This window comes from Eucyclogobius newberryi, unplaced genomic scaffold, assembly GCF_026437365.1.
Source record: "Eucyclogobius newberryi isolate DKJ021-1_F unplaced genomic scaffold, fEucNew1.0.hap1 SCAF_426, whole genome shotgun sequence".
Lineage (NCBI taxonomy): Eukaryota > Metazoa > Chordata > Actinopteri > Gobiiformes > Gobiidae > Eucyclogobius > Eucyclogobius newberryi.
The window spans coordinates 30,001-50,189 of NW_027316086.1; the positions used below are offsets into that span (position 1 = coordinate 30,001).

Genomic DNA, 20,189 nt, shown 5'->3' on the forward strand with positions numbered 1-20,189 from the left:
GAGAACATGTGAGAGAACACGTGAGAGAACATGTGAGAGAATATGTGAGAGAACATGTGAGAGAACACGTGAGAGAACATGTGAGAGAACATGTGAGAGAACACGTGAGAGAACACGTGAGAGAACATGTGAGAGAATATGTGAGAGAACATGTGAGAGAACACGTGAGAGAACATGTGAGAGAACATGTGAGAGAACACGTGAGAGAACACGTGAGAGAACACGTGAGAGAACACGTGAGAGAACACGTGAGAGAACACGTGAGAGAACACGTGAGAGAACACGTCAGAGAACACGTGAGAGAACATGTGAGAGAACACGTGAGAGAACACGTGAGAGAACACGTGAGAGAACACGTGAGAGAACATGTGAGAGAACATGTGAGAGAACACGTGAGAGAACACGTGAGAGAACACGTGAGAGAACACGTGAGAGAACATGTGAGAGAACACGTGAGAGAACACGTGAGAGAACACGTGAGAGAACATGTGAGAGAACATGTCAAGAGAACACGTCAGAGAACATGTGAGAGAACACGTGAGAGAACACGTGAGAGAACATGTGAGAGAACATGTGAGAGAACATGTGAGAGAACACGTAAGAGAACACGTGAGAGAACATGTCAAGAGAACACGTGAGAGAACATGTGAGAGAATATGTGAGAGAACATGTGAGAGAACACGTGAGAGAACATGTGAGAGAACACGTGAGAGAACATGTGAGAGAACATGTGAGAGAACACGTGAGAGAACACGTGAGAGAACATGTCAAGAGAACACGTGAGAGAACACGTGAGAGAACACGTCAGAGAACATGTGAGAGAACACGTGAGAGAACACGTGAGAGAACACGTGAGAGAACACGTGAGAGAACACGTGAGAGAACACGTGAGAGAACACGTGAGAGAACACGTGAGAGAACATGTGAGAGAACACGTGAGAGAACACGTGAGAGAACACGTGAGAGAACACGTGAGAGAACACGTGAGAGAACACGTGAGAGAACACGTGAGAGAACATGTGAGAGAACATGTGAGAGAACATGTGAGAGAACATGTGAGAGAACACGTAAGAGAACACGTGAGAGAACATGTCAAGAGAACACGTGAGAGAACACGTGAGAGAACACGTGAGAGAACACGTAAGAGAAAACGTGAGAGAACAAGTCAAGAGAACACGTGAGAGAACACGTGAGAGAACACGTGAGAGAACACGTAAGAGAACATGTGAGAGAACACGTGAGAGAACATGAGAGAACACGTGAGAGAACATGTGAGAGAACACGTGAGAGAACATGTGAGAGAACACGTGAGAGAACACGTGAGAGAACATGTCAAGAGAACACGTCAGAGAACATGTGAGAGAACACGTCAGAGAACATGTGAGAGAACATGTGAGAGAACATGTGAGAGAACACGTGAGAGAACACGTGAGAGAACACGTGAGAGAACACGTGAGAGAACATGTGAGAGAACACGTGAGAGAACACGTGAGAAAACACGTGAGAGAACACGTGAGAGAACACGTGAGAGAACACGTGAGAGAACACGTCAAGAGAACATGTGAGAGAACACGTGAGAGAACACGTGAGAGAACATGTGAGAGAACATGTCAAGAGAACACGTGAGAGAACACGTGAGAGAACATGTGAGAGAACATGTCAAGAGAACACGTGAGAGAACACGTGAGAGAACATGTGAGAGAACACGTGAGAGATCACGTGTTCTCGTTGTGCTGTTGTTGTGCTGTTGTTGTGCTGTTGTTGTGCTGTTGTTGTGCAGTTGTTGTGCTGTTGTTGTGCTGTTGTTGTGCTGTTGTTGTGCAGTTGTTGTGCAGTTGTTGTGCTGTTGTTGTGCTGTTGTTGTGCAGTTGTTGTGCAGTTGTTGTGCTGTTGTTGTGCTGTTGTTGTGCTGTTGTTGTGCTGTTGTTGTGCAGTTGTTGTGCTGTTGTTGTGCTGTTGTTGTGCAGTTGTTGTGCTGTTGTTGTGCTGTTGTTGTGCTGTTGTTGTGCAGTTGTTGTGCAGTTGTTGTGCTGTTGTTGTGCTGTTGTTGTGCTGTTGTTGTGCTGTTGTTGTGCTGTTGTTGTGCTGTTGTTGTGCTGTTGTTGTGCAGTTGTTGTGCTGTTGTTGTGCTGTTGTTGTGCTGTTGTTGTGCTGTTGTTGTGCAGTTGTTGTGCTGTTGTTGTGCTGTTGTTGTGCAGTTGTTGTGCTGTTGTTGTGCTGTTGTTGTGCTGTTGTTGTGCAGTTGTTGTGCTGTTGTTGTGCAGTTGTTGTGCAGTTGTTGTGCTGTTGTTGTGCTGTTGTTGTGCTGTTGTTGTGCTGTTGTTGTGCTGCTGTTGTGCTGTTGTTGTGCTGTTGTTGTGCAGTTGTTGTGCTGTTGTTGTGCTGTTGTTGTGCAGTTGTTGTGCTGTTGTTGTGCTGTTGTTGTGCTGTTGTTGTGCTGTTGTTGTGCTGTTGTTGTGCTGTTGTTGTGCTGTTGTTGTGCAGTTGTTGTGCTGTTGTTGTGCTGTTGTTGTGCTGTTGTTGTGCAGTTGTTGTGCTGTTGTTGTGCTGTTGTTGTGCAGTTGTTGTGCTGTTGTTGTGCAGTTGTTGTGCTGTTGTTGTGCAGTTGTTGTGCTGTTGTTGTGCAGTTGTTGTGCTGTTGTTGTGCAGTTGTTGTGCTGTTGTTGTGCAGTTGTTGTGCAGTTGTTGTGCGGTTGTGCGTTCTCACCTGCTTCTGGTTGTTCAGGTGCATCTCCCGCTCAGACACGTCCCTCCGGAGCCGCTCCACTTCCTGCCTCAGCTGCAGTCGCTCGTCGCTGTCGTCTGAAGCTTCGTCCAGTTGTTTGGACAGATAAAAGTTCTGTCTGTTCAGCTCAGCGTTCTCCTGACTGAGCTGAGTGAGCTGCTCCTCCAGGTCTGTGATCACCTGCAGGGGGCGCACAAGAGGCTGTTCAGGGGCGCACAGGAGGCTGTTCAGGGGCGCACAGGAGGCTGTTCAGGGGCGCACAGGAGGCTGTTCAGGGGCGCACAAGAGGCTGTTCAGGGGCGCACAGGAGGCTGTTCAGGGGCGCACAAGAGGCTGTTCAGGGGCGCACAGGAGCCTGTTCAGGGGCGCACAGGAGCCTGTTCAGGGGCGCACAGGAGGCTGTTCAGGGGCGCACAGGAGGCTGTTCAGGGGCGCACAAGAGGCTGTTCAGGGGCGCACAAGAGGCTGTTCAGGGGCGCACAGGAGCCTGTTCAGGGGCGCACAGGAGCCTGTTCAGGGGCGCACAGGAGGCTGTTCAGGGGCGCACAAGAGGCTGTTCAGGGGCGCACAGGAGCCTATTCAGGGGCGCACAGGAGGCTGTTCAGGGGCGCACAGGAGGCTGTTCAGGGGCGCACAAGAGGCTGTTCAGGGGCGCACAAGAGGCTGTTCAGGGGCGCACAGGAGGCTGTTCAGGGGCGCACAAGAGGCTGTTCAGGGGCGCACAAGAGGCTGTTCAGGGGCGCACAGGAGGCTGTTCAGGGGCGCACAAGAGGCTGTTCAGGGGCGCACAGGAGCCTGTTCAGGGGCGCACAGGAGGCTGTTCAGGGGCGCACAGGAGCCTGTTCAGGGGCGCACAGGAGCCTGTTCAGGGGCGCACAGGAGGCTGTTCAGGGGCGCACAAGAGGCTGTTCAGGGGCGCAAAGGAGCCTGTTCAGGGGCGCACAGGAGCCTGTTCAGGGGCGCACAGGAGCCTGTTCAGGGGCGCACAGGAGCCTGTTCAGGGGCGCAAAGGAGCCTGTTCAGGGGCGCACAGGAGCCTGTTCAAGGGCGCACAGGAGCCTGTTCAGGGGCGCACAGGAGGCTGTTCAGGGGCGCACAGGAGGCTGTTCAGGGGCGCACAGGAGCCTGTTCAGGGGCGCACAGGAGCCTGTTCAGGGGCGCACAGGAGGCTGTTCAGGGGCGCACAGGAGGCTGTTCAGGGGCGCACAGGAGCCTATTCAGGGGCGCACAGGAGCCTGTTCAGGGGCGCACAGGAGCCTGTTCAGGGGCGCACAGGAGGCTGTTCAGGGGCGCACAGGAGCCTGTTCAGGGGCGCACATGAGCCTGTTCAGGGGCGCACAGGAGGCTGTTCAGGGGCGCACAGGAGCCTGTTCAGGGGCGCACAGGAGCCTGTTCAGGGGCGCACAGGAGCCTGTTCAGGGGCGCACAGGAGGCTGTTCAGGGGCGCACAGGAGCCTGTTCAGGGGCGCACAGGAGGCTGTTCAGGGGCGCACAAGAGGCTGTTCAGGGGCGCACAGGAGCCTGTTCAGGGGCGCAAAGGAGCCTGTTCAGGGGCGCACAGGAGGCTGTTCAGGGGCGCACAGGAGCCTGTTCAGGGGCGCAAAGGAGCCTGTTCAGGGGCGCACAGGAGCCTGTTCAGGGGCGCACAGGAGCCTGTTCAGGGGCGCACAGGAGGCTGTTCAGGGGCGCACATGAGCCTGTTCAGGGGCGCACAGGAGGCTGTTCAGGGGCGCACAGGAGGCTGTTCAGGGGCGCACAGGAGGCTGTTCAGGGGCGCACAGGAGGCTGTTCAGGGGCGCACAGGAGCCTGTTCAGGGGCGCACAGGAGCCTGTTCAGGGGCGCACAGGAGGCTGTTCAGGGGCGCACAGGAGCCTGTTCAAGGGCGCGGCTCATCGTCACTGTATGTATATATACGCACACGCGCAGTGTAGTGTCACTCACTGAGCAGCTGTCCCTCAGAGCATCAAACTTCCTCTGGATCTCGTCTCTGTGATTCTGACGAGAAAAAAACAAAACAAGAACTGAGAAAGACGACGAGAAGAGAGAGGAGGAGGTCTCTCCTCCTCATCCTCAGGTCTCTCCTCCTCATCCTCAGGTCTCTCCTCCTCACCCTCAGGTCTCTCCTCCTCACCCTCAGGTCTCTCCTCCTCACCCTCCTCACCCTCAGGTCTCTCCTCCTCACCCTCAGGACCCTCAGGTCTCTCCTCCTCACCCTCCTCCCCCTCAGGTCTCTCCTCCTCACCCTCCTCACCCTCAGGTCTCTCCTCCTCACCCTCAGGTCTCTCCTCCTCACCCTCCTCACCCTCAGGTCTCTCCTCCTCACCCTCAGGTCTCTCCTCCTCACCCTCAGGTCTCTCCTCCTCACCCTCCTCACCCTCAGGTCTCTCCTCCTCACCCTCAGGTCTCTCCTCCTCACCCTCCTCACCCTCAGGTCTCTCCTCCTCACCCTCAGGTCTCTCCTCCTCACCCTCCTCACCCTCAGGTCTCTCCTCCTCACCCTCAGGTCTCTCCTCCTCACCCTCCTCACCCTCAGGTCTCTCCTCCTCACCCTCCTCACCCTCAGGTCTCTCCTCCTCACCCTCAGGTCTCTCCTCCTCACCCTCAGGACCCTCAGGTCTCTCCTCCTCACCCTCAGGTCTCTCCTCCTCACCCTCCTCCCCCTCAGGTCTCTCCTCCTCACCCTCCTCACCCTCAGGTCTCTCCTCCTCACCCTCAGGTCTCTCCTCCTCCCCCTCAGGTCTCTCCTCCTCACCCTCCTCACCCTCAGGTCTCTCCTCCTCACCCTCAGGTCTCTCCTCCTCACCCTCCTCACCCTCAGGTCTCTCCTCCTCACCCTCCTCACCCTCAGGTCTCTCCTCCTCACCCTCAGGTCTCTCCTCCTCACCCTCCTCACCCTCAGGTCTCTCCTCCTCCCCCTCAGGTCTCTCCTCCTCACCCTCCTCACCCTCAGGTCTCTCCTCCTCACCCTCAGGACCCTCAGGTCTCTCCTCCTCACCCTCCTCACCCTCAGGTCTCTCCTCCTCACCCTCAGGTCTCTCCTCCTCACCCTCAGGTCTCTCCTCCTCCCCCTCAGGTCTCTCCTCCTCACCCTCCTCACCCTCAGGTCTCTCCTCCTCACCCTCAGGTCTCTCCTCCTCACCCTCCTCACCCTCAGGTCTCTCCTCCTCACCCTCCTCACCCTCAGGTCTCTCCTCCTCACCCTCAGGTCTCTCCTCCTCACCCTCCTCACCCTCAGGTCTCTCCTCCTCCCCCTCAGGTCTCTCCTCCTCACCCTCCTCACCCTCAGGTCTCTCCTCCTCACCCTCAGGACCCTCAGGTCTCTCCTCCTCACCCTCCTCACCCTCAGGTCTCTCCTCCTCACCCTCAGGTCTCTCCTCCTCACCCTCAGGTCTCTCCTCCTCACCCTCAGGTCTCTCCTCCTCACCCTCCTCCCCCTCAGGTCTCTCCTCCTCACCCTCAGGTCTCTCCTCCTCACCCTCAGGACCCTCAGGTCTCTCCTCCTCACCCTCAGGTCTCTCCTCCTCCCCCTCAGGTCTCTCCTCCTCACCCTCCTCCCCCTCAGGTCTCTCCTCCTCACCCTCAGGTCTCTCCTCCTCACCCTCAGGACCCTCAGGTCTCTCCTCCTCACCCTCAGGTCTCTCCTCCTCACCCTCAGGTCTCTCCTCCTCCCCCTCAGGTCTCTCCTCCTCACCCTCCTCCCCCTCAGGTCTCTCCTCCTCACCCTCAGGTCTCTCCTCCTCACCCTCAGGACCCTCAGGTCTCTCCTCCTCACCCTCAGGTCTCTCCTCCTCACCCTCAGGTCTCTCCTCCTCCCCCTCAGGTCTCTCCTCCTCACCCTCAGGTCTCTCCTCCTCACCCTCCTCACCCTCAGGTCTCTCCTCCTCACCCTCAGAGCAGTGACCTCCTCCTCGGCCTCTGCAGTGGTCTCCTCCAGTTCGCTCTTGGCTTGTTGGAGCTGGTTCTCCAGAGCCAGACGAGCTGCTTGAAGGCTGCTGATCTGAGACTCTCGCTCCTGAAGAGACAAGTTCAGCTCCGACACTTGACCTTTGATCTGCAGCTTCTCCTCCTCCTGCTCCAGACCCATCTGCAAACACGTTTAGAACACGCTTAGAACACGTTTAGAACACACTTAGAACACACTTAGAACACACTTAGAACACACTTAGAACACGCTTAGAACACGTTTAGAACACGCTTAGAACACACTTAGAACACGTTTAGAACACGCTTAGAACACGCTTAGAACACGCTTAGAACACGCTTAGAACACGCTTAGAACACGCTTAGAACACGCTTAGAACACGCTTAGAACACACTTAGAACACGCTTAGAACACGTTTAGAACACGCTTAGAACACGCTTAGAACACACTTAGAACACGTTTAGAACACGCTTAGAACACGCTTAGAACACACTTAGAACACGCTTAGAACACGCTTAGAACACGCTTAGAACACACTTAGAACACGCTTAGAACACGCTTAGAACACGCTTAGAACACGTTTAGAACACATTTCACATGCGTGTTCCTTCTCACAGTGAGCTGCTTGCTGTGAGGGCGTGTCCTCACAGTGAGCTGCTTGCTGTGAGGGCGTGTCCCTCACAGTGAGCTGCTCGCTGTGAGGGCGTGTCCCTCACAGTGAGCTGCTCGCTGTGAGGGCGTGTCTCACAGTGAGCTGCTTGCTGTGAGGGCGTGTCCCTCACAGTGAGCTGCTCGCTGTGAGGGCGTGTCTCACAGTGAGCTGCTCACTGTGAGGGCGTGTCCCTCACAGTGAGCTGCTCGCTGTGAGGGCGTGTCTCACAGTGAGCTGCTCACTGTGAGGGCGTGTCCCTCACCTCTCTCAGGCGGCTCTCCAGCTCCCTCAGTCTGCTCCTCTTCTTCTGCTCTTGTTGGCTGATCTTCTCCACATGTTCCTCCAGTTTGATGTTCTGAGCCTCCAGTTTCCCGGCCTGAGACTCAAGGTAGAACTTCTGCTGCCGAAGCTCCGAGATCATCTCCTCCTGAGCTTTCCTGGGAAGAAGGAGACGTTACACCCTCTGCTCCTCTGAGCCGCACATGCTATGTGCGTGTACATGTTAAACTCACATGCTATGTGCGTGTACATGTTAAACTCACATGCTATGTGCGTGTACATGTTAAACTCACATGCTATGTGCGTGTACATGTTAAACTCACATGTTATGTGTGTGTACATGTTAAACTCACATGCTATGTGCGTGTACATGTTAAACTCACATGTTATGTGCGTGTACATGTTAAACTCACATGCTATGTGCGTGTACATGTTAAACTCACATGCTTCTTGCGTGTACATGTTAAACTCACATGTTATGTGTGTGTACATGTTAAACTCACATGCTTCTTGCGTGTACATGTTAAACTCACATGTTATGTGTGTGTACATGTTAAAGTCACATGTTTCTTGCGTGTACATGTTAAAGTCACATGTTTCTTGCGTGTACATGTTAAAGTCACATGTTTCTTGCGTGTACATGTTAAACTCACATGTTTCTTGCGTGTACATGTTAAACTCACATGTTTCTTGCGTGTACATGTTAAACTCACATGTTTCTTGCGTGTACATGTTAATCTCACATGTTTCTTGCGTGTACATGTTAAACTTACATGTTTCTTGCGTGTACATGTTAAACTCACATGTTATGTGTGTGTACATGTTAAACTCACATGTTATGTGTGTGTACATGTTAAAGTCACATGTTTCTTGCGTGTACATGTTAAAGTCACATGTTTCTTGTGTGTACATGTTAAACTCACATGCTTCTTGCGTGTACATGTTAAACTCACATGTTATGTGTGTGTACATGTTAAACTCACATGTTATGTGTGTGTACATGTTAAACTCACATGTTGTGTGTGTACATGTTAAAGTCACATGTTTCTTGCGTGTACATGTTAAAGTCACATGTTTCTTGTGTGTACATGTTAAAGTCACATGTTTCTTGCGTGTACATGTTAAAGTCACATGTTTCTTGCGTGTACATGTTAAACTCACATGTTTCTTGCGTGTACATGTTAAACTCACATGTTTCTTGCGTGTACATGTTAATCTCACATGTTTCTTGCGTGTACATGTTAAACTTACATGTTTCTTGCGTGTACATGTTAAAGTCACATGTTTCTTGCGTGTACATGTTAAACTCACATGTTTCTTGCGTGTACACGTTAAACTTACATGTTTCTTGCGTGTACACGTTAAACTTACATGTTTCTTGCGTGTACATGTTAAACTCACATGTTTCTTGCGTGTACACGTTAATCTCACATGTGTCTTGCGTGTACACGTTAAACTTACATGTTTCTTGCGTGTACACGTTAAACTTACATGTTTCTTGCGTGTACACGTTAAACTCACATGTTTCTTGCGTGTACATGTTAAACTCACATGTTTCTTGCGTGTACATGTTAAAGTCACATGTTTCTTGTGTGTACATGTTAAAGTCACATGTTTCTTGCGTGTACATGTTAAAGTCACATGTTTCTTGCGTGTACATGTTAAACTCACATGTTTCTTGCGTGTACATGTTAATCTCACATGTTTCTTGCGTGTACACGTTAAACTTACATGTTTCTTGCGTGTACATGTTAAACTTACATGTTTCTTGCGTGTACACGTTAAACTCACATGTTTCTTGCGTGTACATATTAAACTCACATGTTTCTTGCGTGTACATGTTAAACTCACATGTTTTATGCGTGTACATGTTAAACTCACATGTTTCTTGCGTGTACATGTTAAACTCACATGTTTTATGCGTGTACATGTTACTCACATGTTTCTTGCGTGTACATGTTAAACTCACATGTAAACTCACATGTTTCTTGCGTGTACATGTTAAACTCACATGTTTCTTGCGTGTACATGTTAAACTCACATGTTTCTTGCGTGTACATGTTAAACTCACATGTTTCTTGCGTGTACATGTTAAACTCACATGTTTCTTGCGTGTACATGTTAAACTTACATGTTTCTTGCGTGTACATGTTAAACTCACATGTTTCTTGCGTGTACATGTTAAACTCACATGTTTCTTGTGTGTACATGTTAAACTCACATGTTTCTTGCGTGTACATGTTAAACTTACATGTTTCTTGCGTGTACATGTTAAACTTACATGTTTCTTGCGTGTACATGTTAAACTCACATGTTTCTTGCGTGTACATGTTAAACTCACATGTTTTATGCGTGTACATGTTAAACTCACATGTTTCTTGCGTGTACATGTTAAACTCACATGTTTTATGCGTGTACATGTTAAACTCACATGTAAACTCACATGTTTTTTGCGTGTACATGTTAAACTCAAATGTTTCTTGCGTGTACATGTTAAACTCAAATGTTTCTTGCGTGTACATGTTAAACTCAAATGTTTCTTGCGTGTACATGTTAAACTCACATGTTTCTTGCGTGTACATGTTAAACTCACATGTTATATGCGTGTACATGTTTAACTCACATGTTTTATGCGTGTACATGTTAAACTCACATGTTTTATGCGTGTACATGTTAAACTCACATGCTTCTTGCGTGTACATGTTAAACTCACATGTTATGTGTGTGTACATGTTAAACTCACATGTTTCTTGCGTGTACATGTTAATCTCACATGTTTCTTGCGTGTACACGTTAAACTTACATGTTTCTTGCGTGTACACGTTAAACTTACATGTTTCTTGCGTGTACATGTTAAAGTCACATGTTTCTTGCGTGTACATGTTAAACTCACATGTTTCTTGCGTGTACACGTTAAACTTACATGTTTCTTGCGTGTACATGTTAAACTCACATGTTTCTTGCGTGTACACGTTAATCTCACATGTTTCTTGCGTGTACACGTTAAACTTACATGTTTCTTGCGTGTACACGTTAAACTTACATGTTTCTTGCGTGTACACGTTAAACTCACATGTTTCTTGCGTGTACATATTAAACTCACATGTTTCTTGCGTGTACATGTTAAAGTCACATGTTTCTTGTGTGTACATGTTAAAGTCACATGTTTCTTGCGTGTACATGTTAAAGTAACATGTTTCTTGCGTGTACATGTTAAACTCACATGTTTCTTGCGTGTACATGTTACTCACATGTTTCTTGCGTGTACATGTTAAACTCACATGTTTCTTGCGTGTACATGTTAAACTCACATGTTTCTTGCGTGTACATGTTAAACTCACATGTTTCTTGCGTGTGCATGTTAAACTTACATGTTTCTTGCGTGTACATGTTAAACTCACATGTTTCTTGCGTGTATATGTTAAACTCACATGTTATATGCGTGTACATGTTTAACTCACATGTTTTATGCGTGTACATGTTAAACTCACATGTTTCTTGCGTGTACATGTTAAACTCACATGTTTCTTGCGTGTACATGTTAAACTCACATGTTTCTTGCGTGTACATGTTAAACTCACATGTTTTATGCGTGTACATGTTACTCACATGTTTCTTGCGTGTACATGTTAAACTCACATGTAAACTCACATGTTTCTTACGTGTACATGTTAAACTCACATGTTTCTTGCGTGTACATGTTAAACTCACATGTTTCTTGCGTGTACATGTTAAACTCACATGTTTCTTGTGTGTACATGTTAAACTCACATGTTTCTTGCGTGTACATGTTAAACTTACATATTTCTTGCGTGTACATGTTAAACTCACATGTTTCTTGCGTGTACATGTTAAACTCACATGTTTCTTGTGTGTACATGTTAAACTCACATGTTTCTTGCGTGTACATGTTAAACTTACATGTTTCTTGCGTGTACATGTTAAACTTACATGTTTCTTGCGTGTACATGTTAAACTCACATGTTTCTTGCGTGTACATGTTAAACTCACATGTTTTATGCGTGTACATGTTAAACTCACATGTTTCTTGCGTGTACATGTTAAACTCACATGTTTTATGCGTGTACATGTTAAACTCACATGTAAACTCACATGTTTTTTGCGTGTACATGTTAAACTCAAATGTTTCTTGCGTGTACATGTTAAACTTACATGTTTCTTGTGTGTACATGTTAAAGTCACATGTTTCTTGTGTGTACATGTTAAAGTCACATGTTTCTTGCGTGTACATGTTAAAGTCACATGTTTCTTGCGTGTACATGTTAAACTCACATGTTTCTTGCGTGTACATGTTAAACTCAAATGTTTCTTGTGTGTACATGTTAAAGTCACATGTTTCTTGCGTGTACATGTTAAACTCAAATGTTTCTTGCGTGTACATGTTAAACTTACATGTTTCTTGCGTGTACATGTTAAAGTCACATGTTTCTTGTGTGTACATGTTAAAGTCACATGTTTCTTGCGTGTACATGTTAAAGTCACATGTTTCTTGCGTGTACATGTTAAACTCACATGTTTCTTGCGTGTACATGTTAAACTCAAATGTTTCTTGCGTGTACATGTTAAACTCAAATGTTTCTTGCGTGTACATGTTAAACTCAAATGTTTCTTGCGTGTACATGTTAAACTCACATGTTTCTTGCGTGTACATGTTAAACTCACATGTTATATGCGTGTACATGTTTAACTCACATGTTTTATGCGTGTACATGTTAAACTCACATGTTTTATGCGTGTACATGTTAAACTCACATGCTTCTTGCGTGTACATGTTAAACTCACATGTTATGTGTGTGTACATGTTAAACTCACATGTTTCTTGCGTGTACATGTTAATCTCACATGTTTCTTGCGTGTACACGTTAAACTTACATGTTTCTTGCGTGTACACGTTAAACTTACATGTTTCTTGCGTGTACATGTTAAAGTCACATGTTTCTTGCGTGTACATGTTAAACTCACATGTTTCTTGCGTGTACACGTTAATCTCACATGTTTCTTGCGTGTACACGTTAAACTTACATGTTTCTTGCGTGTACATGTTAAACTTACATGTTTCTTGCGTGTACACGTTAAACTTACATGTTTCTTGCGTGTACACGTTAAACTCACATGTTTCTTGCGTGTACATATTAAACTCACATGTTTCTTGCGTGTACATGTTAAAGTCACATGTTTCTTGTGTGTACATGTTAAAGTCACATGTTTCTTGCGTGTACATGTTAAAGTCACATGTTTCTTGCGTGTACATGTTAAACTCACATGTTTCTTGCGTGTACATGTTACTCACATGTTTCTTGCGTGTACATGTTACTCACATGTTTCTTGCGTGTACATGTTAAACTCACATGTTTCTTGCGTGTACATGTTAAACTCACATGTTTCTTGCGTGTACATGTTAAACTCACATGTTTCTTGCGTGTGCATGTTAAACTTACATGTTTCTTGCGTGTACATGTTAAACTCACATGTTATATGCGTGTACATGTTTAACTCACATGTTTTATGCGTGTACATGTTAAACTCACATGTTATGTGTGTGTACATGTTAAACTCACATGTTTCTTGCGTGTACATGTTAAACTTACATGTTTCTTGCGTGTACATGTTAAACTCACATGTTTCTTGCGTGTACATGTTAAACTCACATGTTTCTTGCGTGTACATGTTAAACTCACATGTTTCTTGCGTGTACATGTTAAACTCACATGTTTCTTGCGTGTACATGTTAAACTTACATGTTTCTTGCGTGTACATGTTAAACTCACATGTTTCTTGCGTGTACATGTTAAACTCACATGTTTCTTGTGTGTACATGTTAAACTCACATGTTTCTTGCGTGTACATGTTAAACTTACATGTTTCTTGCGTGTACATGTTAAACTTACATGTTTCTTGCGTGTACATGTTAAACTCACATGTTTCTTGCGTGTACATGTTAAACTCACATGTTTTATGCGTGTACATGTTAAACTCACATGTTTCTTGCGTGTACATGTTAAACTCACGTTTTATGCGTGTACATGTTAAACTCACATGTAAACTCACATGTTTTTTGCGTGTACATGTTAAACTCAAATGTTTCTTGCGTGTACATGTTAAACTCAAATGTTTCTTGCGTGTACATGTTAAACTCAAATGTTTCTTGCGTGTACATGTTAAACTCACATGTTTCTTGCGTGTACATGTTAAACTCACATGTTATATGCGTGTACATGTTTAACTCACATGTTTTATGCGTGTACATGTTAAACTCACATGTTTTATGCGTGTACATGTTAAACTCACATGCTTCTTGCGTGTACATGTTAAACTCACATGTTATGTGTGTATACATGTTAAACTCACATGTTTCTTGCGTGTACATGTTAATCTCACATGTTTCTTGCGTGTACACGTTAAACTTACATGTTTCTTGCGTGTACACGTTAAACTTACATGTTTCTTGCGTGTACATGTTAAAGTCACATGTTTCTTGCGTGTACATGTTAAACTCACATGTTTCTTGCGTGTACACGTTAAACTTACATGTTTCTTGCGTGTACATGTTAAACTCACATGTTTCTTGCGTGTACACGTTAATCTCACATGTTTCTTGCGTGTACACGTTAAACTTACATGTTTCTTGCGTGTACACGTTAAACTTACATGTTTCTTGCGTGTACACGTTAAACTCACATGTTTCTTGCGTGTACATATTAAACTCACATGTTTCTTGCGTGTACATGTTAAAGTCACATGTTTCTTGTGTGTACATGTTAAAGTCACATGTTTCTTGCGTGTACATGTTAAAGTCACATGTTTCTTGCGTGTACATGTTAAACTCACATGTTTCTTGCGTGTACATGTTACTCACATGTTTCTTGCGTGTACATGTTAAACTCACATGTTTCTTGCGTGTACATGTTAAACTCACATGTTTCTTGCGTGTACATGTTAAACTCACATGTTTCTTGCGTGTGCATGTTAAACTTACATGTTTCTTGCGTGTACATGTTAAACTCACATGTTTCTTGCGTGTACATGTTAAACTCACATGTTTCTTGTGTGTACATGTTAAACTCACATGTTTCTTGCGTGTACATGTTAAACTTACATGTTTCTTGCGTGTACATGTTAAACTCACATGTTTCTTGCGTGTACATGTTAAACTCACATGTTTTATGCGTGTACATGTTAAACTCACATGTTTCTTGCGTGTACATGTTAAACTCACATGTTTCTTGCGTGTACATGTTAAACTCACATGTTTTATGCGTGTACATGTTAAACTCACATGCTTCTTGCGTGTACATGTTAAACTCACATGTTATGTGTGTGTACATGTTAAACTCACATGTTTCTTGCGTGTACATGTTAAACTCAAATGTTTCTTGCGTGTACATGTTAAACTCACATGTTTCTTGCGTGTACATGTTAAACTCACATGTTATATGCGTGTACATGTTTAACTCACATGTTTTATGCGTGTACATGTTAAACTCACATGTTTTATGCGTGTACATGTTAAACTCACATGCTTCTTGCGTGTACATGTTAAACTCACATGTTATGTGTGTGTACATGTTAAACTCACATGTTTCTTGCGTGTACATGTTAAACTTACATGTTTCTTGCGTGTACATGTTAAACTCACATGTTTCTTGCGTGTACATGTTAAACTCACATGTTTCTTGTGTGTACATGTTAAACTCACATGTTTCTTGCGTGTACATGTTAAACTTACATGTTTCTTGCGTGTACATGTTAAACTTACATGTTTCTTGCGTGTACATGTTAAACTCACATGTTTCTTGCGTGTACATGTTAAACTCACATGTTTTTTGCGTGTACATGTTAAACTCAAATGTTTCTTGCGTGTACATGTTAAACTCAAATGTTTCTTGCGTGTACATGTTAAACTCACATGTTTCTTGCGTGTACATGTTAAACTCACATGTTTCTTGCGTGTACATGTTAAACTCACATGTTATATGCGTGTACATGTTTAACTCACATGTTTTATGCGTGTACATGTTAAACTCACATGTTTTATGCGTGTACATGTTAAACTCACATGCTTCTTGCGTGTACATGTTAAACTCACATGTTATGTGTGTGTACATGTTAAACTCACATGTTTCTTGCGTGTACATGTTAATCTCACATGTTTCTTGCGTGTACACGTTAAACTTACATGTTTCTTGCGTGTACACGTTAAACTTACATGTTTCTTGCGTGTACATGTTAAACTCACATGTTATATGCGTGTACATGTTTAACTCACATGTTTTATGCGTGTACATGTTAAACTCACATGTTTTATGCGTGTACATGTTAAACTCACATGTTTCTTGCGTGTACATGTTAAACTCACATGTTTCTTGCGTGTACATGTTAAACTCACATGTTTCTTGCGTGTACATGTTAAACTCACATGTTTTATGCGTGTACATGTTAAACTCACATGTTTTTTTCCGTGTAGATGCTGCTGTTTGCTGCCAGTTTGTTTGCCTCAGACAGTTCTGCGATTCTCTGCTCCAGGTTCTTCATTTTGGAGTCCATAGCGTTGATGGTCTGCACAGAAACAAACATGAGTCCTCAAAGGCGCTCAAAGGTGTTCAAAGGTCCTCAAAGGCGCTCATAGGTGTTCAAAGGTCCTCAAAGGCGCTCATAGGTGTTCAAAGGTCCTCAAAGGCGCTCATAGGTGTTCAAAGGCCCTCAAAGGCGCTCATAGGCCCTCAAAGGCGCTCATAGGCCCTCAAAGGCGCTCGAAGGCGCTCATAGGCCCTCAAAGGCGCTCATAGGCCCTCAAAGGCGCTCAAAGGCGTTCAAAGGTCCTCAAAGGCGCTCATAGGCCCTCAAAGGCGCTCAAAGGCGCTCATAGGCCCTCAAAGGCGCTCAAAGGCGCTCGAAGGCGTTCAAAGGTCCTCAAAGGCCCTCAAAGGCGTTCAAAGGTCCTCAAAGGCGCTCAAAGGCGTTCAAAAGTCCTCAAAGGCGCTCATAGGCCCTCAAAGGTCCTCAAAGGCGCTCAAAGGCGCTCATAGGCCCTCAAAGGCGCTCATAGGCCCTCAAAGGCGCTCAAAGGCGTTCAAAGGTCCTCAAAGGCGCTCAAAGGCGCTCATAGGCCCTCAAAGGCGCTCATAGGCCCTCAAAGGCGTTCAAAGGTCCTCAAAGGCGCTCATAGGCCCTCAAAGGTCCTCAAAGGCGCTCAAAGGCGCTCATAGGCCCTCAAAGGCGCTCATAGGCCCTCAAAGGCGCTCAAAGGCGTTCAAAGGTCCTCAAAGGCACTCATAGGCCCTCAAAGGCGCTCAAAGGCGCTCATAGGCCCTCAAAGGCGCTCAAAGGCGTTCAAAGGTCCTCAAAGGCGCTCATAGGCCCTCAAAGGCGCTCAAAGGCGCTCATAGGCCCTCAAAGGCGCTCAAAGGCGCTCATAGGCCCTCAAAGGCGCTCAAAGGCGTTCAAAGGTCCTCAAAGGCACTCATAGGCCCTCAAAGGCGCTCAAAGGCGCTCATAGGCCCTCAAAGGCGCTCAAAGGCGTTCAAAGGTCCTCAAAGGCGCTCATAGGCCCTCAAAGACGCTCAAAGGCGTTCAAAGGTCCTCAAAGGCGCTCAAAGGTCCTCAAAGGCGCTCAAAGGCCCTCAAAGGCGCTCATAGGCCCTCAAAGGCGCTCAAAGGCGTTCAAAGGTCCTCAAAGGCACTCATAGGCCCTCAAAGGCGCTCAAAGGCGCTCATAGGCCCTCAAAGGCGCTCAAAGGCGTTCAAAGGTCCTCAAAGGCGCTCATAGGCCCTCAAAGACGCTCAAAGGCGTTCAAAGGTCCTCAAAGGCGCTCAAAGGTCCTCAAAGGCGCTCAAAGGCCCTCAAAGGCGCTCATAGGCCCTCAAAGGCGCTCAAAGGCGTTCAAAGGTCCTCAAAGGCGCTCATAGGCCCTCAAAGACGCTCAAAGGCGTTCAAAGGTCCTCAAAGGCGCTCAAAGGTCCTCAAAGGCGCTCAAAGGCCCTCAAAGGCGCTCATAGGCCCTCAAAGGCGCTCAAAGGCGTTCAAAGGTCCTCATAGGCCCTCAAAGGTCCTCATAGGCCCTCAAAGGTCCTCATAGGCGCTCAAAGATCCTTAAAGGCGCTCAAAGGTCCTCAAAGGCGCTCAAAGGTCCTCATAGGCCCTCAAAGGTCCTCAAAGGCAGTCAAAGGCGCTCAAAGGTCATGTTACTGTGAACTTTAGTTACTATGCCGAGAATCCCACAGTTATTTCATATAAATATTCAAAAGATACATTTATTCTCAGAGCTGCACACCTGTGTGGACATTGTAATATGTATATATATTATATTAAATATATTAAAACAAACGTAAACAGAGGCTCGTGTTGTGTCGACAGATGAAGAGGAACATGTGTCACAGGGAACACTCAGATCACTCCAAAACTAGTTCATGTAATATTGTGAGGACATGCAAAAAAAAAAAAAAAAAAATATATATATATATATATATATATATATATATATATATATATATATATATATATATATATATATATATAGATATATATATATAGATATATATAGATATAGATATATATATATCCATCCATCCATTTTCTACCGCTTGTTCCCTTTCTGGGTCGCGGGTGACTGGAGCCTATCCCAGTGACTTCGGGCCTTAGGCGGGGTACATCCTGGACAGTGGCCAACTTGTCGCAGGGTCAACACAGAGACATTACAGACAGTTCACTCTCACATTCATTCACTAGGTTCAATTTAGAGTCACCAATTTTGCCTCACACATGCATGTGTTTGGAGGGTGGGAGGAGCCGGAGAACCCGGGGAGAACCCACGGTAACACGAGGAGAACATGCAGACTCCACCCAGAGAAATCATGTGATGTTGGTCTGGTCCGGGAATCGAACCCACGAGAGAGCGCAAGAGCGCTAACCGCCTTTGCCACCGTGCACCCATATATATATATATATATATATATATATATATATATATATATATATATATATATATATATATATATATATATTATGACCCCGCCTTAAATCATACAGGAAGTCGGCCATGTTGGATCAAACACAGTGCTGCCTAAAGTGCACTCACAGACTATATCATTTTCGTTCTAGAATCTAGAACATCCTAAACCTTCCATAGATCACGAAATTCAAGCTGGAAAAGACACTGCCATGTGCCGCTGTCAATAGTGCACACGGACCCTATGTAGAGACAGGAGCGCCTCGTACCTCCTCGTACGTGTGAGACAGGAGCGCCTCGTACCTCCTCGTACGTGTGAGAGACAGGAGCGCCTCGTACCTCCTCGTACGTGTGAGACAGGAGCGCCTCGTACCTCCTCGTACGTGTGAGACAGGAGCGCCTCGTACCTCCTCGTACGTGTGAGAGACAGGAGCGCCTCGTACCTCCTCGTACGTGTGAGACAGGAGCGCCTCGTACCTCCTCGTACGTGTGAGAGACAGGAGCGCCTCGTACCTCCTCGTACGTGTGAGAGACAGGAGCGCCTCGTACCTCCTCGTACGTGTGAGAGACAGGAGCGCCTCGTACCTCCTCGTACGTGTGAGACAGGAGCGCCTCGTACCTCCTCGTACGTGTGAGAGACAGGAGCGCCTCGTACCTCCTCGTACGTGTGAGACAGGAGCACCTCGTACCTCCTCGTACGTGTGAGAGACAGGAGCGCCTCGTACCTCCTCGTACGTGTGAGAGACAGGAGCGCCTCGTACCTCCTCGTACGTGTGAGAGACAGGAGCGCCTCGTACCTCCTCGTACGTGTGAGACAGGAGCGCCTCGTACCTCCTCGTACGTGTGAGAGACAGGAGCGCCTCGTACCTCCTCGTACGTGTGAGAGACAGGAGCGCCTCGTACCTCCTCGTACGTGTGAGAGACAGGAGCGCCTTGTACCTCCTCGTACGTGTGTGAGACAGGAGCGCCTCGTACCTCCTCGTACGTGTGTGAGACAGGAGCGCCTCGTACCTCCTCGTACGTGTGAGACAGGAGCGCCTCGTACCTCCTCGTACGTGTGAGACAGGAGCGCCTCGTACCTCCTCGTACGTGTGAGACAGGAGCGCCTCGTACCTCCTCGTACGTGTGAGACAGGAGCGCCTCGTACCTCCTCGTACGTGTGAGACAGGAGCGCCTCGTACCTCCTCGTACGTGTGAGAGACAGGAGCGCCTCGTACCTCCTCGTACGTGTGAGACAGGAGCGCCTCGTACCTCCTCGTACGTGTGAGACAGGAGCGCCTCGTACCTCCTCGTACGTGTGAGAGACAGGAGCGCCTCGTACCTCCTCGTACGTGTGAGACAGGAGCGCCTCGTACCTCCTCGTACGTGTGAGAGACAGGAGCGCCTCGTACCTCCTCGTACGTGTGAGAGACAGGAGCGCCTCGTACCTCCTCGTACGTGTGAGAGACAGGAGCGCCTCGTACCTCCTCGTACGTGTGAGACAGGAGCGCCTCGTACCTCCTCGTACGTGTGAGAGACAGGAGCGCCTCGTACCTCCTCGTACGTGTGAGACAGGAGCACCTCGTACCTCCTCGTACGTGTGAGAGACAGGAGCGCCTCGTACCTCCTCGTACGTGTGAGAGACAGGAGCGCCTCGTACCTTC

At 47.0% G+C, this 20,189-nt stretch overlaps 1 protein-coding gene across 1 annotated transcript in view; it reads right to left on the reverse strand.

Moving 5' to 3' along the window:
• The window catches only part of LOC140379591 (citron Rho-interacting kinase-like), a gene marked incomplete at both ends in the record, with an annotated part of 39,162 nt that extends 23,006 nt beyond the window's left edge, over positions 1–16,156 (reverse strand). The window contains 5 exons of the mRNA XM_072464274.1: positions 2,708–2,905; positions 4,668–4,721; positions 6,613–6,810; positions 7,563–7,737; positions 16,047–16,156. Of these exons, the coding sequence (XP_072320375.1) occupies positions 2,708–2,905; positions 4,668–4,721; positions 6,613–6,810; positions 7,563–7,737; positions 16,047–16,156 (735 nt within the window). The remainder of the gene's footprint in view (positions 1–2,707; positions 2,906–4,667; positions 4,722–6,612; positions 6,811–7,562; positions 7,738–16,046) is intronic.
• Between the last annotated feature and the right edge of the window lie 4,033 nt (positions 16,157–20,189).